We start from the raw sequence: 25,964 nt of genomic DNA on the forward strand, positions 1-25,964 counted from the left end.
TCTGCAAAACGAACGTGTTCGACGAAGTGGCAATAAAAGCGGCTGGAAGGTATTTTTAAAGGTGTGTGTTAGGAATGCTGGGCCTTTGCTTCCAGCGTACAATGCAGGATAGTGATGACCACTATAAGGATGAATAATGACGACGGCATTTTCTGTGGTGTTCTTGTGGCTGTTGTTGTTTAGGATGACGGTAATGAACATAATGCCAAAGACGTGGCTGCTACATAGCAATAAAGCAGATCTGCAAAGCCACCTTTTTAGGATACCGTAACTTTCAAGGCTTTACAAAGCCAGTTACGCCGAAAAGCTTTAAAGTGAGCCGTATCACAAATATACACTCCACTTCTCTCTCTTTCCCTCAGTGATAGCTTTTGTTCTGCGGCCAATTGTTTTTCGTTCCGTGGCCACAAGTTCCAATTCACTGCCCAAGCACATACGCAGAAGGCACTGAAGGATTTGTTAATGCCTCCACAGAATTTTCATTCTTCGGAACTAATAATATGTCTCTCGCTTTCAAACTCGCTCATGCAGAACGTAGAATTTGCTGATTATGTTGCCTAATGCCCGTTCTACACACCCGTTTTAAAGGTCGTCCGGAGGCCTTCCAGACAATGTTCCATGGAGTGTTCTATAGCAAATACGTAGAGCGCACTTCAAAGGGAGCATTTAACTGCCAATTCAAACCTGCGGTGCAGCACAGCCATTATGCAGACTGAAAAGAAATGCAGAAACTACACAGACAACCATAAAGTAAAACACACCTTTTTTGAAACCCGCTGCTGTTTAATTTTTTTGGTGGTTAGGTACCGCCCGAGCACCACAGCAAAGATGATGATTCGGAATTGACCTCTAATACTAAAATAACCTAGTTCGTTCTAACAGCGCTAATTCTTTTTTATTAGGTGACGATGTTGACGGCATTATTGCACCCCCTGAGAGAGGAGCTCGTAAGTAATTATATCTGGCGCATTCTATATGCTAGTTTTTTCAAAGAAGCTTTGTATGCGTACCGTCCTGTTACGGCCAACGTACATCCGTCTGCACGTGTCGTCGACACGAAAAAAATTGTATTCATTTTCCCGTAAATTTTGGTTTTCTCTTTCGGTATCGTAAAAAAAAGGTTCGCAGTAACCGCTGGGTCTTTTGTGCCAACATTCCGTGTTTTATATACAACGTCATGAACATTACAAATGTCAATACGTAGGCGCCTGCAAAAAGATAATGGTTTCACCAAATGGCCTGAACATTTGTTTCGGTCAATCTACACTAAAAGGAAAGACATGAACATGAACCGATAAACTAATAAATTCTATCGACCTGCAGGTATTAATCCGAAGTAGTAAATGTCGTTGAATATACCTGTTGTATCAATGCAATTACATTGCTGGAAGGAAAAAGGGCAGTCTTTTGCTCGTCCCGTAGAGCTGAGCTATTCATCCTATCAGTATTACTCAGGTTCAGCGGGAAAGAACATTCAATCGGAAAGTGCAAATAAAGATATTTTGCTTTGAGCGTAAAAGCTCTAGCTGAGCTAGAACAAATCACAACTTCCCTGCTTGCCCGAAACGGAGCGGAAGAGGGGATGATATATATAAGTCAGCTACTGCAGGCTTCAGTATTGGGCTTAAAAGAAAACAAAAATGGATAGCCCCACTAAGAAATGAAATATTTAGGCCACTTGACACGCATATACAACTTTGGAGTACTGACGTTGACACTTACCGACATAGAGGCACTGATGGTGCTATTGTTTGGGGATTTTTGAATGGCACAGCTTCCTACCTTTTTAACATTTTGATACCAAATCTGAAATCAACGTAATATAAATCTCAAAAATTTCTTTCGGACATGTTGTTGTCTTTTTTCTTTATATGTACGCTATATAAGACCTGTTGTGTAAACACCGGTTTCTTTCACCTTGCTGTACTTACCGGCCTCCTAAAGATGCGAAAGATGCCGTTAAAATATTTAGTGCCATGGCGTTTACATGCTTTGTTCTGTGCACCGCTGAAAACTGTATATTCTATGCAGAGTACAAGGACGTGAACGGAGTCTACTGGGAAACCCCCTCCTTGGCATTGCAATCAAGTGCGTAAAACCACATTCTCAACTTCTCAAATGATTCGACGAAAAAAATAGTTGTGATTCTGTCACGAATAGACCCGTAGTGAAACATATGCAAAAAGAATTATAAACGAAATCAAACATTTTGAATGTGGTCCACTCTCACGTAGACAACAGTGGGTGGCAAGCAACGAACTCCAATATTTGGTTTTCCGTTCCCGCAATGTATGTTTTGTACAACAATCAGTCCATACGAACACACGAAAAGGATCCGCAAAGCGCGTCAACAGATTTGGCTTGGGCATCTCCGGCCTATTGGACAAAGTTATGTACCAACACATTACAGCAAGGCGAGGTTTGAAAATTCCGCTAGTAGTACATTGGGATCGAACCATAAAAGTGGCGGAGCAAAGCTACTACATATTATAACAGCAGGGCCGTTATGGGGCTGGCCCTGACAACAGACAATGCTGGTGTCGGGTCACGCCCTTTCTGGAGGAGTTATCTCTGGTGGATGAAAGCAGTTCCCAGTAAAGAAAATATGATTAGAAAACTACGAAAGGACATTTTCCATTTTTATTTTAATAGAAACGTGCCTCTACTGCCCCTGAAGAAATATCTTCTAGGCAATGCATTCGTTTTTCTAGTCTTATGTCACATTCACAGAATCGCTTAAAGTTCGCCTTTGTAAGTGGGCTCATCTACGATGTGTATTGAAACGTGAAGCATGGACATCTAAAAAGGGAGTGTAATTCAATAAAACGGTTGTAGCTCTGGCGCTTTTGCAAGTGTAACAAAACAAAGTAAAGAAGATGTAGTCACTAAGATGTCTCTGCCAATACGTCGAATTTTATTCACTTCGTGTAAATGGTACACAGTGAAGCTGTAAGCATTTATCAGTGTGCTGTGAATACACGGGCATTTATGGAGGGACTGTAGGTAAAGGAAACAACTTCATTTGTCGTGTTATCAAAACGGCCCAGAAAGAAAAATGTATTAATAGTGAGACGCCAAAAAGACTCTATTATCACGCTACACAGCTTGGGTGGTCATCATAGTGACAGAGTTGAAGGGCTCATCATTTTTACACTATACGTTTTCAGTGCCAGCTCGGATTGTTTTGGGTCGTCCTTCGCAGTCGGCCTCGTAGCAACAGATAGCAGGAAGATGCAGACTGGTAATATAGCGAGCAGGAAATAGAGTAGGAAAGTAGAGCGGGTGATCCTGTGAGTGGGAGGTCGGCACCCCGAGGCCACACCAGGCGAGCCCCCAGTCGGTGACGCGCTACGGGATAACGCCAGGATAGCACGCGCCGTGGTGAGTTAGCTGATGACATGCTGAGACGAAGCAAGTGCTCCAGGGAAGAGAGTGAGCTTTCCCAAAAAAGCAGCGATACCATGACGCCGAGAAGACTGCAGTTCACGCTGAGCTTAAATGTAAGGTTAGGGGGGCCGCATTCGTCACCCATTTTTTTAACTGGAAGTTGCTTTCCCAGCGGATATTGGGTACGACGACAGGCATACACGCGTACCCTTTTTACTATTTCTCGATTCCGATCTGTTCCATGCAAAAATCGCTCACCTCTCGTTCTGATGACGCATTGTCTTCAGAGCAAATAACAAAATAAAGTGTGACAATGTTGAGCAAGTATGGCACCAGTCAAATACGGTAATGGCCAATTTCTTCTTCGACCTGGAAGATACTTTCACCATTTCAATGTCCTGCTTCTGGGCCCCGCAACATTTTGCTACAACACCACACTCACTTTCACCTGACCAATTAGGAATTTGCATTAAGGCATTCTTTTAGCAACCTCATTGTACTTGGATGTACAGCCCATACGACGTTAAGCAAAGACAAATGAGTTAGTGTTCGCATTGAGCACTCTTACTATTATCAAGGAAATCAATAAAAGGACGATCGCCCGTACGCTTCATACAAGCAAATAACTGGCAACTAATTACAGGTATACCATTAAGAATTGTTTTAACCAGGAGGGAGAACAAAAGTACTTCCGGGAAAAAAATTCAAATGGTCCTCGATGTCGCATAGAGCGAATACTGATTTTACTCTATCTTCAGCAACTGCGTTCATTTTTCGGCAGTTTCTGACTGGCTACCTAATACACAATGTTATGCAGCGCCAAGTTTCACGTGCAGCCTGCCGATGTTCATGGGACCGTGCAAGGCGCGCCTACCTCGCTTCTACTTTGACGCTGATGAAAACAAGTGTAAACCTTTCGTCTACGGCGGATGCGATGGAAACGATAACAACTTCGAGACAATGGAAGACTGCAAAGCCAGTTGCGCCCGTGAGTGATTCTTTTGGAACACAAAACCAATGTTCCAACCACGGTAAAACGTTTACTCTTCATGCTGTGGGGCCGTTTTACAGAACATAATTCCTGCAGTCGCACGAGTTTGGGGTATGTTCTTTTTAATTTTTTGTGCAACTTGATATTTCCGGCTAAAAAAACCAAGGTGCAAGATGTCGTTTCGAAATTATGATGGTATACGAATGCAACCGGCAATGCTATTCACAATTATAATAAAAACTGCAGTATCAACAAAACGCTTTTGAACCTCAGTCCTGCCTTTGCCCTTCATGTCGGAGGTGTCACGTTTTCTGACCGGCATAGAAGGACATGGGTAAGCGAGGGGAGCTTGGCAAACGACATTTATCTCAAAAGAAACCTCGAGAAAAGCAAAGCGCAGCCAGCGAAATCATTCACCCCCGAAAAAGAAGAGTTAATGAAAACGCAGAAATACAGTTAATGAAGAAGCAGAAGTTCGTCCCGATGTCCATTGAATAGTCTCCTACGTTAATCTATACGGTGTCACACAGGGTCCACACACATGCATACCGGATGAACGGCACTGATGTGGGCCCTCAGAGTGGGTGTGGAGGGGTTAAAGAGGTAGGCGCATGGTCATCTTGATGTTTTGTGACCGAAGAAGTGCGACTTGTTTCGGGAGCGTTGCGTTGTGGGGTCCGTCACAGCGGGAGACGACGGTTCGAAGCAGCTTCTCGAATACACGCGCCCGTCGCCGCTGGAGCCGACCAGTCGTGCGTTGGCGGGGCGTCGGGAGACAGGAGCCGAAGCGTCGTCGGCCGTCTCCCGCCCACGCTTGTGTGGCGACGCCCGTTCCTACGGTCGCGTAGCCGCTGGCTGTGTCTGAACCCGGGGTCTTCACGGCGCACCTGCCTCGATCTCCCTTCTTCTTCTTCCCCCTGCTCTGTGGCGTCATCCCGGGAAATTGCCCTTTATTCATGACAGGAGGCAAATGTAGTTAGTGGGCAGGTGCCTGGCGTTTGAATTCTTTTACAGGTAATATTACCGAGATTACGTTTAGGCTTGTTATCGCTAGCTCCCATTTTGTTACTGCAGTGATAAAAGGAAACGTCCAGGTATTGGCTTTTGTTTGTCATCGCAAGTAATATGTTAAGAGGGGCAATTAAACTTAATATTACGGCAATGTAGAGCCCCGGCAATACGCGATAAGAATTTTTCTTTGTATTTTTATTTGGGAACGGGGTTCTAAAGAACACATTTTAATATGCGGCCACGCTAAAGTTGTTGCTTTGATTTTATTTCGTTACACCTGTAGGTCTGATACAATGAGTTGGCTTTGTAGATGCAGTACAAGTTGCTTCTTATTATGGCCCTTCGGTGATTTGTACAACTAGGTACTCACTTAAGGGGCCGAAACTTGGAGGCTCATTAAGAGGGTTCAAATTAAATTAAGGACGACTCAGCGCGCAATGGAACGGAAGATAATAGGTTTAACATTAAGGGACAAGAATAGAGCGGAGTGGGTGAAGCAACAAACGCGTGTTAAGGACATATTAGTAAAATGAAGAAGAAATGGACGCGGGTAGGGCATGTAATTCGAAGGCAAGATAAGCGTTGGTCATTAAGGGTAACAGTGGGGATCCCTAGAGAAGGCAAGCGCTGCAGCGGATGGCAGAAAGTTAGGTTGGCAGATGAGATCAAGAAGTTTGCGGGGATAAATTTGTCGCAGTTAGCACAGAACCGGAGCAATTGGGGAATAATGGGAGAGGCCATGGCCCTGCAGTGGGCATAGATAGGCTGGTGATGGTAATGATGATGACAACTAGGCAAATGTATTGTACAGTACTTACTAATACGAGGAGGCTGAATTCACCTTGGTACGCTCCGTCAAAACAAGCCCGTTCATTCACCAGGGGACCGTCGGACGAAGAATTTGCAAATTAGTATTCTAAAACGAGTCATTATTAATTTTAGAATAATGTGGCTGAAGCCTCCTTCAGGCCGCGTCCGCCTTTAGTCGCATCCTCCTATTGATTTTGCCAAGGAATATTAATCCAAAGTTAAAAAAACAACTTCTTTCTGCATTTGTAATTATGTACACCTAAGTCATGGGAAACCGAACGGCGCTGGGCCCCTTTTCGCTCTAACTATCATAGAAAACCGATTGGGCAGGATGTTGCAAACATCTATAGCAAAATTATTATTTTACAACGGCGCTTCCCACAGATATTTTGATCCGGCTGTGTACTTATATCGCTTCAATTTTTAATGCCTGTCTTCTGTGAGTACGAACCATCGGATGTATGGCTATTTCTTTACACTTACCAATAACAGGCTGCCGTTCCAAATACAAAAGCCCCCTAGAAGACAGCATTACAGGACTTCTTAAAAGAAAGAGGAGCAGTGCTTCTACGCAATTCTTCTGGTACGCCATGTGGCCACTCTACTGCGCACATCTAATTGCTGCTTTTGTTGACATCGGGCTGCCTCAATTTACACGTTCTTGAATATCCGCGGGTATCCCGAAGACAGCTACGCGACCAGAAGTTGGAGTAAATACATAAAATATCCAGAACTACATGGTACCGCGTTCAGTTCGCGGGTGCACCGGGAACCGTGGAGGCCAAAGATTGCATAGTATGTGGGCGGATGTTACGAGTGAACTAAAAGGACTGCATTTATATAAGAAGTAATTATTTTAATAGTCGAGAATTTGTTTTTATTTTAGTTGATACGCCCAACAAATTCCTGGCGAAAATAGAAATTTGCAGTGACAGCGCATGGCGGCTTCCTAATTTCGGTATAGAATATTAGTGTCCTAATTTAGGCTGTTCTCTCTTTTTATTTAATTTGGCGCACTTTGCTAGGTTCTGAACCTCACACTGTTGAAAATTACCCTTTCCTTTGTGCTCGATTTCTTCCAGCCACCAGCGAATACGAGAGGCAATGCCTTGCCAAGCCCGACAGGGGACCCTGTCTGGCCTACATGCCCATGTTCTTCTTTAATGCGACAACATCCATGTGTGAGACCTTCATCTATGGAGGCTGCGACGGAAACGACAACAAGTATCGTTCTATGCAGGAATGCTTCTCCACGTGCTTCAGTGAGCGTGCAGCACCCACCATACGTAGTATTCGCCGTCCGGTAGTGTTGCATCGTACTTCACTTTGTGTATACGCATGATGTACCGGCTTAGTTCTTCTAAGTTTTAAAGAAGTCCGGTTACTCGAGCTTGAAAAATTCAACAGTTTGTGGCAGCAAAAGGACAACAGTTTTTGACAGCAAAAGGACGCCTTTCCAATTTGCTGAATAATTTGCACTACACGAATTTCTACCTCGTTAATGAAGCAAGCCTGGTCTAACACGTAAATCAATTTATTCACCTTTCGGCACCTCATTAAAGCGAATTTCTATTCTTCATCAAGAACCATATTTTATTCGTTCTTTTTCTTGTGGCGTCGGTTTGTCGTATTAGAATGGCCTTACTTTTCTTTAGTTAAGCTGTTTACTTATCGCAAACATAAGTTGAAAATTTCTACCACCTGCTTCATCCACACAGATTCAAAGTGCGAGTATTATAGGATATGTTAATAAGGTAACATTGAAGAACGTTAATACGGCTACTGAGGCGTTATATTACATATATTTGTATAAGTTATCTAAGCTTTCTTCTGGTCAATTGGGCGTTCGTACAGCAGCGGAAAACTTGTTGCCCACCATATTTAGGTCATTGTAAATAACTTTTGTTGTTACAGAAAGGGAAAGGAAGGACGGAATTGATTGTTTGAATGAGGCATGCAACCGAAACATTTGTAGGAATCCTCCAAGCTACAGCGACCTACAACTTGCCGTATGATTATAAAATTGCCCTCTGTTATTTAAACAGGCTCATTAATCGGAGCACCAGACTTTGAGGATTGCCCTAGAGAAAATAAAAAGTGTTTGCAGGTTACGATTTACAATGTTCACCAAAAGACTGCACCTATTTCTGGCAAGTGTAAAATTTAATGTGGAGCACTGATGGATGCTGCTTTTTGTTGATTTAAACATTTTTTTATTTATTTTGTTCTGTGCGGAAGATCTTGATCATGCACATCCGGCTGCGTCATCTAGCCGACCGTGTAACACATTTAGGTTAAGTCAAGGACTATGTTCAGTGCTGGGGAAACGGCGTTGGCCGAGCGCAAAAATAACAGCACTTTTTTCTTTACTGTAAACGCGACATGTTTGAAACTCCTTCGAAGGTGTAGGCAAAAATATTCCCGAATTTAAGAGCGTTCTAGCCACAGAACATTCCAAGAACACACTGCCGCAGTCAAGGAGTGCAACGTAAAGGGAAGTTCTTAATAACACTCATAGTTGGCCATTTCAAATTGGCGCACCAAGTTCACTCACTCATGCCTGCACTGCAAGGCGACGAACGTTAGCCATGTGACAATTTTTTGCACATATTTCCGCTGTTTTATTGCATAGAGTACGCACGGCCTTGACAAATACTTTCGCATACGCTGGTTCGTTGATAAAACTTTGCTGTAAATATTAGTAAATTGGGAAAGTAAATGTCGGTAAAACTTTTAAACCGTAGTAAGAACCATATGCGCACGAACCGCTACGTAGCTAAACAAAACTTCATGTTGGTAAGATTTTATCTTTCACCGAATACCTCTTCTCACCCGTTTTTATTTTGTATTCGTGATAGGGCAAAGATTGTTCACTGTAGAGTTTTCTGAAAATGGGATTTTAGACACATATTGGAGTTGTTTTGTGTTGTGACAAATGGATCATAGCGAAAGTCTGCGGTTCACAAGTTTGCTGCTGCAAAAGCTCTTACCTTAATTATGATGTTTTTCTACCATAGACAACACCGATAGCGTGTACCTGAAGGACAGAACGATCTCTGCTGTTCGTGGACCAAGCAGGACGTCCCTCGAAGGTAAGACAAAAACATATCTGTTGTAGGATCTGCAACTCTCTCGTATCTCAGTATTTACTTTTCATGTGCGCACTGTACTAACTAAACGTGCATAGGAATAGACACAGAAGATGCACCAAATTCGCTGGCTTTGATTTGCGGTACTAATGAAAAATACTGTGATTCAAATTTGAGCTACACATTCTTCGCAAAATTCGTATTTACGCGAATACTATGTTAGAACTTACAATAAAATAGCGTAAAAAATTCTTACAATACAGCAATACAGCGCAAACAAGGCAAAACTAGAGGGAAGACCACAAGGACTGCACTGATCTTTCAACTGGTTTTATTGCGAATGAAGCACAATTTATAGATAGCCGTCAAACCAAAGGCTTATCTGCGCATGCGTAGAAAAGATGGTTCTTTCCCAGACAAGGCTCTTTATTTGTTTTTCAAACCAATGAACTAACTCACGACCTCCCCGTCAAGGCCGAGAGCCGATTTTAAGTGCGAAGCACTTTTTCCGACGCGTGAGGGCGCTCCCATAGTGCCTCCTCTCCCCCATCGCCTACTCTCCTAAAGCCCCTTTACTACTCTCCAGCTCGCAACACCCTCTCTCGGCGCGCCAGCCAGGCCACTACACTATATAAAAAAAACAGCATCTGGCGCAAGGTTTTGATCCGAAGACTTTGCGGCCGCAGCGAGACGCTCTACCGACTAAGCCACGGACGCGACGTTGATGTCAGCGTTAGTAACGCGCCTTATATCTTTAACGCATTCAAACTACGTCGTCAGCGGCGTGCGTTGGCGACTCAGTGACTCCGACCACCGTCAACGGCGGGTATATAGACCTGGCCTTTGCTAGGAACTGTAATGTAAGGGCTGTCCTGCAACAACCCTTAACGGTCCACTTTAGCGACCACAAGGCGGTCGTAACGACCGTCGCATACAACAACACAAACAAGTGCTGAAATAAATACTGTCGTTTCACTTTACTTTGCGTGTGTGTGTGTGTGTGTGCGTGATTACATTCCCTCTCGAACATCTCTGGAACATACACGTTAATTCACCAAGATTTCCGCAGAGGGACAAACGAGGCGTGGTAAGCCGAACGTGATCACGAGGGGGTGTTAATGTAACTAACGGGCAAAATGCCACCAATCTTCAACAAACTCCCCCTCATAGCATCACCCCGTGCTTCGCACTTCCTCATACTCCCCTTCGGGGAAATGCGGGGGAATTTTTTTAGATATCCTAGTTTCAGACGAAAGATGTTGGTATCTGTTGAAGCTATGACCATCGCGCCAACAAACCACTTGTGCCCTTAACTCGGCGCCCTCAAAAGTCGTTAAACGAGCTACGGCCTTGATTTGCTTCAAGAACGCTCTAGGCAACTGTTGCCCACACACTGTCGCGGATGAGTTAATCTAACAACCCCAAAGTGTGCTCAGTGCCAGATTTCCTCAGTATCTCCTGGTGTCGGTCGTAAAGAGCCTACTGGCAAAAATGCCTACCAAGCCACGCACATGTAATGCCCGCGCAGAGTGTAGGCAAAAGGTGGCTGTGATACCCTACATATACGTGATATTACACAATTTAAATAAAAAAGGCTCAGAGGTATAAAGTGGACGCTGTACTTTCTGCACCTCACGAGCTCTTTATGATCAGTAAACTACCGATGCGGTGGGAACGAAGCAATATGGCTGCGGAACGAAACATCGGGGACCTTTCGTGGAATGCGCGGGAAGCGTAGTCAAACAAACTGTCTTAGTATGCGTAAAAACATACCTTGACCAATCCGAGAGATGCGTCCATGATTGGCTGAGGGAGCACGTGAACAATTTAAAAAATTCGGGAGAAGTGAATGTGAGAAAGGCTATTCGGTGAGCCATTCTTTGAACTTTGAGGAGTGTTCCCCAGAGTTCAAAATATTTTCGTTGTTCACACTTCATTGGAAAGTGCAAAATACGGCTGTCACGTGACGTGAAATGCGAACGAATTTTAACAATTGCTGAGGCACGCGTCAGCATGAACACTATCATCTTCTCTTAGAAAGAACTAAATTTTCTGCGCATGCACAGATTCTTACTTGGTATAACGACTATATCTATATTGTGCTTCATTCGCAATAAAATCAGCTGATAGTTCAGCTCAGTTTTTAGCGTCCTTGGCCTGATTTTTTTTCCTTTTCTTCGCTAATTTGCTTAGAGTATACGCCAGTACTGCATTTTCTAGGTTAATTTGTTACCTGTACATCCACGCACAATATGTAATATCCGGATGTTCAAAAAAAGTGCCATAATGCCGAATGGGTTTTACTATTTTTCTTTCACTTTCTAAATTTAAATTGGTCAATATAAATCTTCACACAACTGGACACTTATTATTGGTGTACATTTCTACCACTTTATACTGCAGCGTAATGGACCTAAAATAAGAATATAGATTTTTTGATGCACTCATTAGTATCTTACAAACCGCTGTGTATTCACAGTGAGACTGCACAACGTAGGTATGATTAGAGATGGTGTTTTGGTTTTGAACCATTCGGGATGAACTGTTTTGCAAACAATTGTCTGGTTTCGCTGGAATTCTTTTTTTTTCTTTATTCACGTTTTACCAGGTTTTAAATAGGAAACTTGAAAACCTATCTTCTGGAACAGTTTTCAGTAAAGGGCCACTTCGATTTGTTCCTCTACTGTACACGTGTTGTACTATATTTGTCAATTTGCCTTCCTAAATGACATTAAACTTCATATGTTTTCTTTTCTGGTTCCCTGGTCCTAATGCAAGTTTTGGTTTGGTTATTAATACCTGTAGGCTATCTTGACTGCGCCTCGCAAAATTGTTGTAGCACGGTTTTGTAACTCTTTCGCCCCGTCATTTACTGAATATATGCGTCCTTTTCCATTGTAGTAAAATAGGACTTGGCCATTTTAGATAACGGCAGAATATGCTGCTCTCGATTTCATAATCACTCATGAATACCAAGAATAGCACTTTCACAGTGAAACTGTTAGAACTGGGATTCGAAATTCAACCAATTTTATTTATTTTCGCACAAGAAAGCCTTTACTGTGGGTTGAGCGTTTGTGTTGGGGTGAGTTTGTGTGTTTTTATTGCGGCGAATTTGTGTTTGTCCTATATTAGGCCTTTTCTACTTCATTTGCAGTCCGCAAGAACCCAATTTGTTACCTGCCAAAGGAGAAAGGACCTTGCTATGCGTACTTTCCTCGCTTCTACTACAATTCAAACACTGAGCGCTGCGAAGAGTTTATCTACGGCGGATGTCGTGGCAACGCGAACAACTTCAACACCGTCGAGGAGTGTAAGAACACCTGTAAAAGTAAGTGGCAAGTTTGCTTGCGCCCATTACCTGCGAAAAAAGAGCCGTTTTCGTTATCAAATTGAATTTACGATAAGTGCAGGAAGTTTGCGACTGTTTGTCTTTTTCGGAATTTTGTAATGCGACCTTCGTGACAATAATAGAAGTCCGTGCTTTCTCAAAATGAGAAGTATTTTTGGTTCGCTCTCAGGTTCGAAAGAAGTTCCAAAATTATGCGAAAATGCAGCAACAAAAGATGCCGTTGGTGGAAACGTGAAATTGTACAAATATATTCAAATTATACCACCACGATGAACCATTTTGGCGATCCTATTTGCGTCCTCCAAAGCCATGCTTCCAGTTTCACAGTGGTTTTTGGAACTAATTTTAGTTGTGCAACATCTTTGCAGGAAATCATTTGTTATTACATGCGTACTGTACAGCAAATATCACTAGATTCCGATATGTTATGGTCTTAGATCACCCTAATCGAGACAAGACTTTTACAACGTGTACCACCTTACAAGTACGAAAAACATTATTTCTTGACAAGTTTAGGAGCTGAAACTAACTTTTGTTGTATGCTGCACGACCTCAAGTACGGTAACCATCAAAAACAAAATCCTTGTTGAAAGTGTGAAATGAGTGAAATATTTTATTATTGCTTTGGCGGATACTGGTGTAACAGCGGTTAACTGAACGTCAATGACATAATCGATGGTTTAAACGTTATCTACTGGACGATCAAAAAGCAGCGACCTGGTAACAGTGGCGGGTATCTCAATTTATCTTCACACTAGAAGGGCGCCAATGCCTTCTGGTACGCTACAGATGCTCCAGTTGCATTTTCAATTTTCTCGCAAATTTCAATTCGAGCCACATGACTGCGAGTAGACTAGTTTTGATAAATCTTCATTGTGCTGATGCTATCACAGCAAAACCTCGGAAATTCCAAATCTCCCCTTCCGGAGTACACTGCCAGTTTTGCTAATATTACCTGCTCCTCGACCACAGACTAATTTTTGGAAGCAATTTATATTATGCTGCCCTAATAAAACTTTCTTACACACAACAGCGATTACCAAGGTATAATTCCTATTTATTCGCCGGAAAGGTCATATTTCCATTTTACTGTAAGGAGACAAGGGAATGACACATTTAGGGGCATTTGAAAGTCATAGAGTAATTGACGATGCTCCGGAATGAATGTGGTGGGATAGTTTGAAGCATGAAGCATAGTTTGAAGACCCTGTGCGCGCGTACTGTAAGCCACGCAGAGGCTAATCAGGTGCACAAAGCAGTTGCCACAAATGAAAATTTTTTGATTTATTCTCTGTAGATACAACCATGGTCGAGACCCTTGAAGATGTGGAGGCATTCAGGTACCCTTTGATTCAAAGTAAGTTACCTACAAAACCGTTAACAATAAGTTCTTCTGCTTTTATGAATGTTATTATCTAGTGTTGATCAGAGTCAGGCTGTGTGGACTAGTATAAAAAATGTGGTTTATCCATCTCTTATAGGAATCGTTAAAACACGAAACTGAGATGTGCCTTCACAGGATCAGTTGAATGTTTATTCTGCATCGATGAGAACGTGCACATCGTTATTTATATTTCGTCGTTATGGAACCGTCGTCTTATCAACATTAGCCACTGGATTGCACGCGCTGGAGCACTGCGTAAACCCGGATGAAAGCACACCCACCCGCAAACCATGCGAACGAAACCGAACGGGTTGCCAGCGAATAGTTTGGTGAACTCACGATCAGCAGCAGCGAAAGAGCGTGACTTTCGGTGCTGGTTATTGGGTATGCTTGGGGAGGGACAATCGGCTGGCGAGTCGCTTTCGCAAATGTGTGACCACTGTGTCCCTGTTCAGTGGAGTTTAAAGCAGAGAGTTGCGTTGCGACGAGCTCAGCTGGGGCCAATGTCAGCGCGCATTAGTATCGTGATGCACTACTTCGCTTCACCTCTCTGAGACGGCAGCACCATCTAAGTAGAGGCGGTCATAAGAAAGATATATGGTGCGTTCATACGGCTGTCCGCGCTTCAGCTCGTAGTGGAGTCGGTAAAGCGCCAAGCACGTCCCGTTGCGGCGACGGAGCACCCGGGTCGAATCCTGGCGCAGCCGCGTTTTTCCGGCGATGACATTTCCGTGACGGGTATGACGTCAATCAGATCTTGGTGTATCCCGGCGTAATACGCTTTCGTGTTTAAAGTTATTGCGAATTCTTTCTCACAGAGCTACCGAATTCAGTTTTGTTTTCCGCAAGCTACGCGTACAAGTTATTTATTCCCACAGTATAAAAACATTTCACTGTTGGAAATACCCATTAATTTTCGTTACTTGAAACACACAATGTGTCTGATTCCAAGACGGCAATAGGAAACTTCCTGGCGGGACGAATATCCCTGCCAGCGGCCAAAATTCTTTCAACGTTTATTGGCGACAGATCAAGGCATGTTTGCCTTGTATGGACACCAGCGCACTCGTCCCTGCCGGGGAATGAACTGTCTCACGAGGCAGCCCGAGATTTCGGCAACCAGGCTGACCTCGACGGAGACATCGGGCCTACGTTCACGGGGAGCAGAGACAGGCTGGCCACGTACAGGGAGATTACGCACCACTAGAGGTTGAGTCGCCTCAAGTACGCTGCACCACACTCTTCCCTCAACAGATGGCAGTCGGTTGCGTGGAGACGAATACAGTCGAACACCTTCCCCAACCGTGTTATCTACAACCAATATTACCCAGACACGTATTCCGACACAAGTGGTGTGCAGACAAAGCCACCCTACAACACATCATATGGGCATGCCCACAGAAACCTCGTTCACCTAATAGAGCATTAAACATCAGGACTCAGGAGCAAAAGGGGGCCGCCTTGCTCAGCTCTCACCCCGACTTACAACAACTACTCTTCCAGCTAGCGGAAGATGCCGCTAGGGCCCACGGGCTCATGGCCGCCATCTAATGGGGAAGGCTAGGTGACTTCCTCCCTGTCACCACCTTCCTTCTACCAGTTTGGGCTCAAATAAAGTTCCTTCTCTCTCTCTCTCTCTCTCTCTTTTGAGTAGTGGTAAAAAACCTCGAAGCCATTTGTTTTAGGAACAGGACGATGGAACTTTTTTGTAACTCTTGATTTAAAGCTGGTTTTGATCCGTCCGGTATCTGCTACTAAAAGTGGCCGATACTACTTTTTTTAATTTATAAACAAAATATGTATCTGGGACAACGCCTTTTTGTTATGTTTGGTTGTTTACCCGGTGTAGGGGGCTGTTTAAGTATACAAGGCACTACAGGTAAAAAATAAATTACCCTGGATCACGGACAGGTATGCAAACTACGAAAACTCCTTTGCAAATTCAGTACGCCAGGAAGAGGCTGGTAGACTTAAAAGAGCCGCAGTAAAAACAAGGAGAAAATGCAGACGGAGCTTACTTACAAATGTTTTGGTATTTATGCATTGTTAGAAGTCCGTGTGACATCAAAATCTATTTTATTGTCGCAAATGTTTGTTTTCTACTGTAATGAAGGCAGGAATAAAATACGATATTTTAGGCGCACCTCAACGCAGTACTGTGTGCGAAACTTATGCAATAAGTAATACTTTGCTCAGAACAAAATTACCGGAAAAATTTATGATCTCTATGCGAACTGTGCCTTGCGTGCCTTGTGGAAATGCTATTTCGAATGCATTCGTAGCCTTTTAGTCAGTTGCCAATTCCTCTGAATGTGTTGGGGGGTTTATTGTGTTCTTGTTTATCTGTATTGTTGATTTGTTGTTTCTCTTAGGTGCAAAAGCTGTAATGGTAACAGAGGGTAAAGCACGTGACGGTTGGAACAGATATAACCGCTGGTGGAATGGTTATTTTTGTTGTAGGCGTACCGTCATTAAGGAGAGTGAGAGCCTTAGAGTGCTCTCACGGTCACGCACGCCTTTCAACAGCCCAAAGATACCTTCGAAAGTTACTTTTTAGGACAATAGACAGGCAATCACTGTAAATATGTTTAAATACAAAGAGGCAAGTCCTTTATTAGAGTGGAAACTGGCGCGCGTGCAAACATGCTACTTGTTCTGTCCTTGGCACTCTCCGCTTTTTAACTTTCATAACGGGCCTTCTATCAGGTGCGACATCTTCAATAATGTTTTTTGCCAACGATTCTGCTGTATACCCCCCGTATACGTGTAAGCGTTGATTAAATTGGCATGCAAAATTACTTAAACGTAATCGAAAATTGTCATTTTACATAGACAATGCTACTTATATTTTCAAGTGGATATTTAGTCAAGTTTTCCATATGCGTTCCAACCAATATTATACTTATTTCCAGCAGTCTAACAATCTCACATCAGTTTAATAGTACCATTACCTGTGTGCCCATTCAATAGCAAGCTAACGTACAACCTAAGTATATATATATATATATATATATATATATATATATATATATATATATATATATACAGGGTGTCCCAGCTATCATGCACCAGGATTTAAAAAAAATAGAAATTGCGTAACTCAAAGAGAACCTAGTGCACAATGTTTGCAGTACTGTGAAGAAGGGGAGAGTAATTTTTTCGTTATGAGACTTAATTAATTTATTGTATTTAATTATCTAACTCGAGAAATACTGTCCTAATCACTAAAGTGTCAATGAGGCACTCGTAGGTAACCACGAGGGGCATCTAACTGCGCTATTTTCAGCGACGAACTAATTGCGTACTCATTTATTCTGAGTGATAAAGGAAACCCGCGAAATATGAAAAATACCACGTGACTATGCTTACACGCGCATTGTAAAGCTGATTCGCGTGTTACCCAACTGCTTCGCGTGTTATAACTGCTTCGTGTGTTATAACTGCGTGTTATAACCAACTGCTTCGCGTGTTACCCGCCCGAATAGACAGCGCTTCACCTTGATAATAGCATGCATGGAAGGAGCAGCAGCAGCAAGATTCGCGGGACGCGTGTGCAGATAAGGAACAAACTCGGTGGCGATTTCTTCTTTCTTTCTTTTGTCTATTTCATTCTGGCTAACTCAGAGGCAGCCTGTTTGAGGGCGTTACTCTACGGTGCGCGCGGAAGCGCCGTCATGTGGTATTTTTCATATTTCGCGGGTTTCCTTTATCAGTAAGAATAAATGTTTACACAATTTGTTCATCGCTGAAAATACCGCAGTTAGATGCCCCTCGTGCTTACCTACAAGTGCCTCACTGACAGTTTAGTGATTAGGACAGTATTTCTCGAGTTAGATAATAAATTACAATTAGTTAATAAGTCTCATTAAAGAAAAAAATACTTTCCGCTTCTTCACAGTACTGCAAACATTATGCACCTGGTTTCTTTCGAGTTACGCCTTCACTCTTTTTTTAAATCTTGGTGCATGATAGCTGGGACACGCTGTATATAATGGCGCGGTTCACAGACTGCGCCAAAGAAAGCAGGGGAAAATATGGTTGCCGGTGTTTGCCGCAATTAAAAACGCTTCCGATTTAGCTTGTTCTGCGGTCTGTGGAATTGTGAGGGTATGCTGGTCATTGTGAGCCATAGTGTTGGATGTAGCAACCCTGTGTTGATCATGTTGCACGACACCATTTGGAGAGAGGGCAACTGAAGAAGCAGCGGCATCATCGTTTGGTGGACTAAGCGTATTGTTGTAACTATATATGTAACTTTCTATTTAAACCTACAGGTGCACACCTCAACCTTGAACGAAATGAGCTTGATGTAACTGAATAAAAGGGGCCACAAATATATTAACAAATTTTACCATACGACAACTTTTCTACACCGAGAATAAGCAACTACCAACGACGTTGCAGTACTCCGCTCTGCATTTAACTGCAACTGACACGGTTGTATTTCACTACAGTTTTTTGGACTTATCTGTATTCAATCTCACTGCGATTTTTTATTGCACAGTGACTACCTCCTCTGTCTGCACTTTGGAAAAAGACGTCGGTCCATGCAAGGCATCCATCCCTCGCTACTATTACAACCCAGAGAGCGGCACTTGTGCATTGTTCCTCTACGGTGGTTGCCACGGCAACGGCAACAACTTCCCCACACCAGAATTGTGCTTGAAGAAGTGCAGAAACCAGAACACCGTACTCCCTCGGGCTTAAGAACCACGTTGGCTGATAACAACCGTGTTTATCCAGCATAATGTGAAGACCTACTTTTATTTGGTGCTGATAAATGGCCATTGCACACATTTAGCACAATCTAAAGCCTCGTGATCAACAATATGAAAAGAAACCGGTGTGTGCGAAACTAATTACCCGAAGATTCGAAATATAAAGGTAATAAACAAAATGCGTTGTTCGTTTGTTATTTAAGGAATTGAAAATAATAAACGAATACGGAAATAAAATCACTTTTATTTTCTTTTGCGTCTATTTATTTCAATTTATTGCCGCAAACCTGCCAAACGTGACAACTTTCGTGCGCTAAGCACAAGTACAACAATTCGTAAGGGAGTGGTTAATTTACACAAAACAGGGCACAGTCGAGGCTAGTTATAACAAAATACTATCTGTATAGTTATTTAGTTTTTTACATCCCACTAAGGCCTGGGTTTGGGCTGGTTGACTATAGATCATTTGAGATAACAGCGCCACGACACGGATGACACAACCGAAAAAAGACAGTAAAAGCACTGACTAGCAACAAGGCGTACTTTATCGCTGGTCTCTACTGTGTATTTTTCCGTTCTATCGTCCGCGGCCTTGCGCTGGTTCTTGAAATGTTGTTACGTCGTGATTCGTTGCAGCAAATTTAAAAATCGGCTGATACCAATCCGCTATCTGGCTCCCGCCAAAATCCTTGGTTCAAAAACAAATTTCTTAAGGATCTGAAACTACTAGGGACAAGGTAACCCGTACTGTTCTTCTTGTGGCATTTCGAGCTCAATTGAACAGGAAATACAACCTAAGATACAACAGACCACATTTCATTTAAAAAAACGTACCTCGTTGTTTTTTCGTTTTTTTTTTGTCGAGGTAGAATTTGATGTTTGTCGGGTGGCTATTCGCAGGATGAAGTTTTCCACAGTCTACACGAGCAAAAAGGCCTTTTCTACTTCTTCAGTGCCGGGCGCCGGCAGTTTTTACTAGTAGCTTCTCCGCCTAATGGTCAAATATGTCTTCGTTATATCTGATAATGCACGGAGATCACACGATTTTAGTTTCGTGGTAAACAAATAAGCGGGACGAACCGAAGCTCGTATTTAGTTTGCTATAGCCGAATAATTCGGTATATAGGTGTTGGTTCTAAACAGGTCAACTCTACTAAAGCGAGAGCCTATATCTGTGAGAGGAACCTTTCCACGGCAACCATTTTCTGTGGCTTTTCGCTTCGTGAGAATGTGCAACTTCATGAGCCTTTTCCCTTCCTGAGAATGTGCAAGGGGCCACGTATAGACGACCCCCTCCGCGCAACTCTCGTAGTGGTTTTGTTGATTAAGGAGGCATTTGTTAGTTTCTTTCCTCACAAGCCAAAACCAGTACGTGCGTTAAGCGGAAGGGGTCGTCTATAAGTGCCCCTTACTTGTAAAATAGCATACGTCGGCCAAACGGTACGGTGCCTCAACACTCGCCTAAGGTAAAATTGTAACAAGGAACGGAAACGCAAAGTGAGTAATTTGGGTATTCATTGCCAAAAGCGCGACAAGTGCGAGCCTATGTACGAGGCGTGCTCCGTCATATATCGAGACGCCGATCTGCGCCCGCGAGAGATTGCCGAGGCCGCGTAAATGCAGCGGATAGCTGGCTGTCAATACAACGTCTGTATCTTTGAGCTCGAATGAGCTGGCATTCTTGAATAAGCTCCCCTTCTTGAATAAGACGTGATAAAATTCATTGTCATTTGAGCGTTTTGTTCTTAAAATCCAGTTTTAACTAGCGCTAGTGCTTTATTTACTGCGCTTTACGAACTTATGATAGATTACCAACTCGCTCGTACCGACACGTCGTTACATTATATTTCTCTGCTTGATGGGGCTCCAGCGACGCTAACAGGCAGGCGGAGTATCCGAAATAAAATCGGAGCCGTCATTTGCACTTTGTCTTCTTTGCAAATCATCATCGAGCAGAGATGAACTGGTGGCAATTTTTCAAGAATAAAAGATTGAATCGTAAAACATTTCTGTAGCTGTAAGATTTTAAGGCCTCATGTTGAGCATACGTACAGCATAGTAACGTTGATACACCGGATGCCTCCTCTTTTGAAATATCCAAAAGCTTAGCGCCAACGATTTTATTTACACCAAGTTATAAAACTATTCCTTGTAGTTACCCCGCTAAAGAAGACTAGCTCTCGTTTGAAAACAAGGACACAAATTACACAAAATCAGTTGGTAGACCCTTGAGGCATACCTGCTAAGCTGATTTTGCAAATGAGATAGACAAGCGTAGAGCAACCTTAACAAGTTTCCATTCGAACAAACATTGTCTATGTAGGCACGCAAAGTGCATCCAAAGCCCTAAGGCCGCTATTTTTGTTCTATTCCCCCAGCCTTTTATTTGCGTTACACTGGTGGTGTAACGTTGTGCGACTTTTAAGTTCAACATTACGATCAAGTAAAGTATGGGTGAAGTGGGTCTGATGGCGTAACTACTTTCCGGGATTTACCGATAAAGATGACAGCGGGCATCAGGAGCTCAAGAACTATTAAACAATACCATTTTTCCCGCACTATCATCATCAGCAGCAGCAGCAGCCTCCTCAAGAGAGAGAGAGAGAGAGTAAATCTTTATTGAAAAGGAGAAGAGTTTGGCTTGAGAAATTGATCTTGGGCCTGCTACTTACCTCTGGGGGGGAGGGTATTCGGGACAGAAAGAGAAAGGAAAAAATAGCGCCAATCCACCCTGTGAATATGATTGTAAAGCAAAGCTGTAAACGGCACCCACAAGGATTACCCATGCGACGTCACTTCAATTAACTCACGTGCGTTTCTCAACAAATAGTGAAACCACAGAGAAGTGTAATGCGCTTAACCACACCCTCTATTACTTGAAAGAGGTATTCGTGGTAAGGTTAATATACTGCATGTTACATGAACGGTGGTCAGTTGAGTTGTATTGGTGGAGCACATGAGCGGAAATTCTTTTTTTTATAAAATTAAATCTAAAACCCAGTGTTAGACGATTTCATTTCTCCGTCTCTGCCATCGCCGACGGAGGCGACGAGACCGGCGGCAGAGACGAAGGAGGAGCAGGAGCAGGAAGAGGAGGAGGAAATACTTCTATTCAAATTTCTCAGCGGCCCATAGTGTGGCCCAGCCCAGTGGTTCCTTCTTCACTGTAGCCCATATTCAGTCCTCCGCGCCGCCTGTGCTATGCCAACCAGCTGAAGCTGGGTAAGTAGAGAGGGGCTGGACAGCAGCATCTCCCATTGGTCTTGTTGGGTAGTTGACGGAAAGAGAGGAGGATACTCAGGGCTAACGTCGCACACCCCGTTTATGTGGCAGATTGTTCCTATACTTCTGAGCAAAATTTAGATTCAGCGTCGTAGCGATTCGGGTGCATAAAGAGAAGACAAGTCGGGTGTGGGAACCAAAAGCACTTATTCGTGTCATTGTGTGTTGTAACACGTTACTTACTGAATAATAGGTCATTCCCTCTCTATACCATGATTATAATTTTATTAGCAGCATTTTTTGTCCCATGTGCGGTAGGAGGAAGCGTACCCCTGTGGGAGGCAAACGTGCAGGTAAAAACATGCACACAGGCAAACGCATATAGTTTCTATTTCCGGTGAAGACTGTCAATGACTACACTGGGAGATGTTTGATAAGCGTAGCGACTAGCGAAGGGCAATCCACTGGAAGCGCCTTTATCGCGCGCCGTATCATCGAGCGAACGTTCCTCTCGGCGCCATTTCGTCGGACGCTGTTTTATTTTTAATCTGTGGGACAGCTTCGATCAAATATGCTGAACTGTCAACTGTTATTCCCAATATTCGGTCGAAATTTTTTCCGAACCTACACAACTACTTTCAAAGCACATGTGTCTTATCACCATTCTCATTATCATTGTCAGGAACCGATTATCTCAATTATGGCATCTTGCGGCAGCCTGCAAAAAAATTGAAGTCACAAAGAGCAGAGGCTATAAACAATTGGGCCGGATGTGCTTTGAATAAATTAAAATGAGGGCTTCAAATTTCTCACAGCAGTGCCAAAAACGTCGGACAGATATATAAATGTTATTACGCAGTCACTTCCTATGGTTCGAAAAAGTGATGTTAGTATACACGTCATCACCAGGGTTTGTCGACCAAGGTAGGTGTACACGCAAGGCTTTACCAGGTATTTTTGAGAATCATCGTGCCGTTTTTGACTATTGTGAACCAATGAACAAATAAATAAGTCAGAACAGTCGGTTGTGGAGAAAAAAGTTAAGCGGTTGTTCGCTTTCTTACCTTGAGCATAATGTCTTTGTGAGGTAATAGAACATGTTCCCACTCCGTTGTCAACAAATACAATATATGGTGCACCACCCATATTGAAGGCATTAGGTAACAGAGTAAACAACCCGCAAGACATGAGGCACGTACTGGAATAACAAGGATCTTTAGGACTGATTGTGGCCACCTTCCTGATTTTGAATTGGATCCCAGAGCTTCAAAGGGACCGACAGACGATTTCTGTGGAGAGCATTTCGTGTATCACATATGAATCCCAAATTTTGTACACTCAGGTAACCGCAATAAATTTGTAAATACAGAAAATGAAATAATTTCAATTTTTTACTTCAATTTCTGAAGCATGAAAGCTGGCCCTATGTATCTAGGCCCCTCAGAAGCTCACTTGGCAACACAAGTAGGTTTCAACGCATCATTCAAAGACCTCATAAAAATAGCAAAGGGTGCATATTTTATTGTTTGGACGGCGAAAGCTGTTTACTAGTTTTGTGTTTTTACATGAAATAAAAACTATGTTGTAGCGCTCTGTCTGTGATGGTTTCCAGCATTCCACTTGGCGGGAAACATGTCTGTTACATATAAAAATTGCCATTTCAAATTTCTAGGCCGCTATCATGATAACAGTTCGTGAAAGGTGTTTTAGGTGATGCCATTTCATTCGTTATAAAAAAAATATACTTCATAAAAATTAGTTTCCTGTTCCTTTAGCTTGAACGAACCTCCTTCAGGGGTAAACAAATTTGCAGGAACAGAACTAGTTGGCGAAGCTGGAGAAACGGCAGAGTTGGCGGACCTCCCTTCGCTCGTTACCCTGCCGTTGCACCTCACAAGGTTTCGAGACTTGCCGCCTGTACATCTCCAACACTGGCGGTACTGGATTGTTTTGTGCGCAGGATTTCATATCTCACTCATATACGACGGTGTTAAGAAGCTTGAACCAGCCGCCAGCGGTTTCTTGAACTTTGCGTCTGTTCTCTCCAATTTAGGCTTATACGTACGTGAACTGGCGAGGAGAACAGCAAACGAGAGATCACGCCATGAACGCTCGGCCGAGGCTTCTCAAAGGTCGAGCTGGCCGTCGCCGTGCGCTCCTAGCGACTTGCGACCTCACTTGCGCTATGTTTTTTTAATCTTTTTTGATACCCTCATTGGCGCAAGCCTACCCAAAATCCTGGATCACGCCGGGAGGTCCTCATGGGGCGCAAGCTCACGTGCGGTCGGCTGGGCTGAGTTTTCTGGCAACTTTCAACGGTGGAGCTAAATGCTTAAGCGCCTGTGCTATTAAAATATACGCCTAGTAACCTTTTTGCAAAGCATGCACTTTTGTGTTTATATATTCAGTAGTTGCCTTTGCAGGCATCCGCCTCGGTTGTGCTCTACGCGGCGCGCAGTGTTATAAAAAACGGCGTTCCAAGGAACGGCGTTCCTTGAACTAGTTCTTTTTTGGAGGAACGGAGGACCGCCACCGTTCAATTAATGGTCGGTCGAACTGTGATGGTAACTCGTTTGGTTTGTACAGGAACGGCCGGAACGGCGTTCCTTCTGCAAATGTTACATCGCTAGGAGTTGGCTGTTTTTGACGCCAACGCTAGAGTACAAAAATCTACTAGTCGCTACTGTGTTTCTCTTCCTATAAGCTGGCCAATTCGGCCGCCCTTCAGCGGAACATGCTTCCTCGAAGGTCAAAGATAGAAGAACAACCAACCACGCAGCGGGCCGCCGCTTGTGCTTGATTTCATACCAGTCGAAATTACACGCCGTTCGAAAGGCGAATGGCACCGCCGCAAAAATTCTTTTCACCTTTCACCGTCTGTCTGGGGAGGATAGGATGCGCGTATGGCGAATAGAATTGTTCTGTTCCGGAGAAAGGTTTCTAAGTCCAAGCGGCGCTTTAAGTACCTTGTGAATTTAGCGTATATTGTCAAGGGTAATTATGCATTAGTGCGCGAGAGGCGCAGGTGCGTTGTGGTCGAGGGAGTTGCTCTCACCGTGAGGTCATTCGAAGGGTCACCGGGATTGCAGGGTCAACGGGTCACCGGAAGTTGTTCGTGATTGCAGGTTTGGACTCCTGAAAGGAAAGCGCGAGCTCATCGTCGCCATTTGTTTAATCCCAATTGTTTAAGCTATCAGCCTATCGTGAATCCCCGACAGTTCCACGCGAGACAGGGCGACCAAGGATACAACGAAAGAGCTGGCTGCACTTACCAAGTCATCCAGCGCAGATTTTGCCACCTAGTCCGCGCCCGAATATTTTTTTTTTCTTTTGGGCAGCAAACACTTCCAGCCGAGGCACAGGATGAGCTGTCGTGGTACCTGCTGGTACCGGCTGACTACCCGCTGTCGCAGATGAACAACTTCGAAGGACTGGACCAACTTTCCTTCCAGTACAGCACGTCAGTACCCTCAAGCGCTTCCGTGGAACGGCTCTTCAACATTACCAACGAAGTGTTCGCGAACAAACGGGTTCGTCTGTCTGACTCCAACATCGAGATGCAACTCTAGCTGAGTTCAAAAAAGCGACTCAACTTAGTTGCGACTATGCATCAGGCAATTTTTTCTCACTAATTGTTGTCACAATTTTTCATTCATTCTACTTTTTTTTTCTCTTCGGCCATATCCGCCAACTTTCCTATGTACGTAACTTTTTTCTGCTTGAAGAACCAAAGAATCTGTCATTTCTGTTGCACGGCACGGGTTTTCTTGTTTTCTGATTAATTTTTTATTCATTGCTTGTTGTTTCTTTTAGTTTACAGTGTCGCACTTTTGTGTCCTACTATATAGTGTAAATGCTTTTCGGCCGGGAATATGCTCCGTGTCATTTCCTGTACTTTTGCCTTATGCGTATTTATAACTACAGCAGCTGATTTCTGCGTCGCTTCCACATACTTGGCTATCTGTGGTTGCTCACTTTATCTACTACCCTGATTGTGCTC

The 25,964-nt window shown here is 43.4% G+C and overlaps 1 protein-coding gene across 6 annotated transcripts in view; it reads left to right on the forward strand.

The window, feature by feature from the left end:
* Nucleotides 1-18,994, forward strand: part of LOC144164408 (papilin-like) — a 96,798-nt gene extending 77,804 nt beyond the window's left edge. For 5 of the 6 annotated variants that reach the window (XM_077694928.1, XM_077694929.1, XM_077694931.1 and 2 more), the window contains 8 exons: nt 903-947; nt 2,032-2,088; nt 4,205-4,375; nt 7,282-7,461; nt 9,217-9,291; nt 12,446-12,619; nt 13,938-13,997; nt 18,529-18,994. In XM_077694928.1, the coding sequence (XP_077551054.1) occupies nt 903-947; nt 2,032-2,088; nt 4,205-4,375; nt 7,282-7,461; nt 9,217-9,291; nt 12,446-12,619; nt 13,938-13,997; nt 18,529-18,731 (965 nt within the window). In that variant the 3' untranslated portion in view covers nt 18,732-18,994. The remainder of the gene's footprint in view (nt 1-902; nt 948-2,031; nt 2,089-4,204; nt 4,376-7,281; nt 7,462-9,216; nt 9,292-12,445; nt 12,620-13,937; nt 13,998-18,528) is intronic. The other variant, XM_077694930.1, reaches the window with a different exon arrangement.
* The last annotated feature ends 6,970 nt before the right edge of the window (nt 18,995-25,964 follow it).

The sequence above is a fragment of the Haemaphysalis longicornis genome, unplaced genomic scaffold (genome assembly GCF_048455015.1).
Source record: "Haemaphysalis longicornis isolate Haplotype H1 unplaced genomic scaffold, Haemaphysalis longicornis Haplotype H1 scaffold_13, whole genome shotgun sequence".
NCBI lineage: Eukaryota > Metazoa > Arthropoda > Arachnida > Ixodida > Ixodidae > Haemaphysalis > Haemaphysalis longicornis.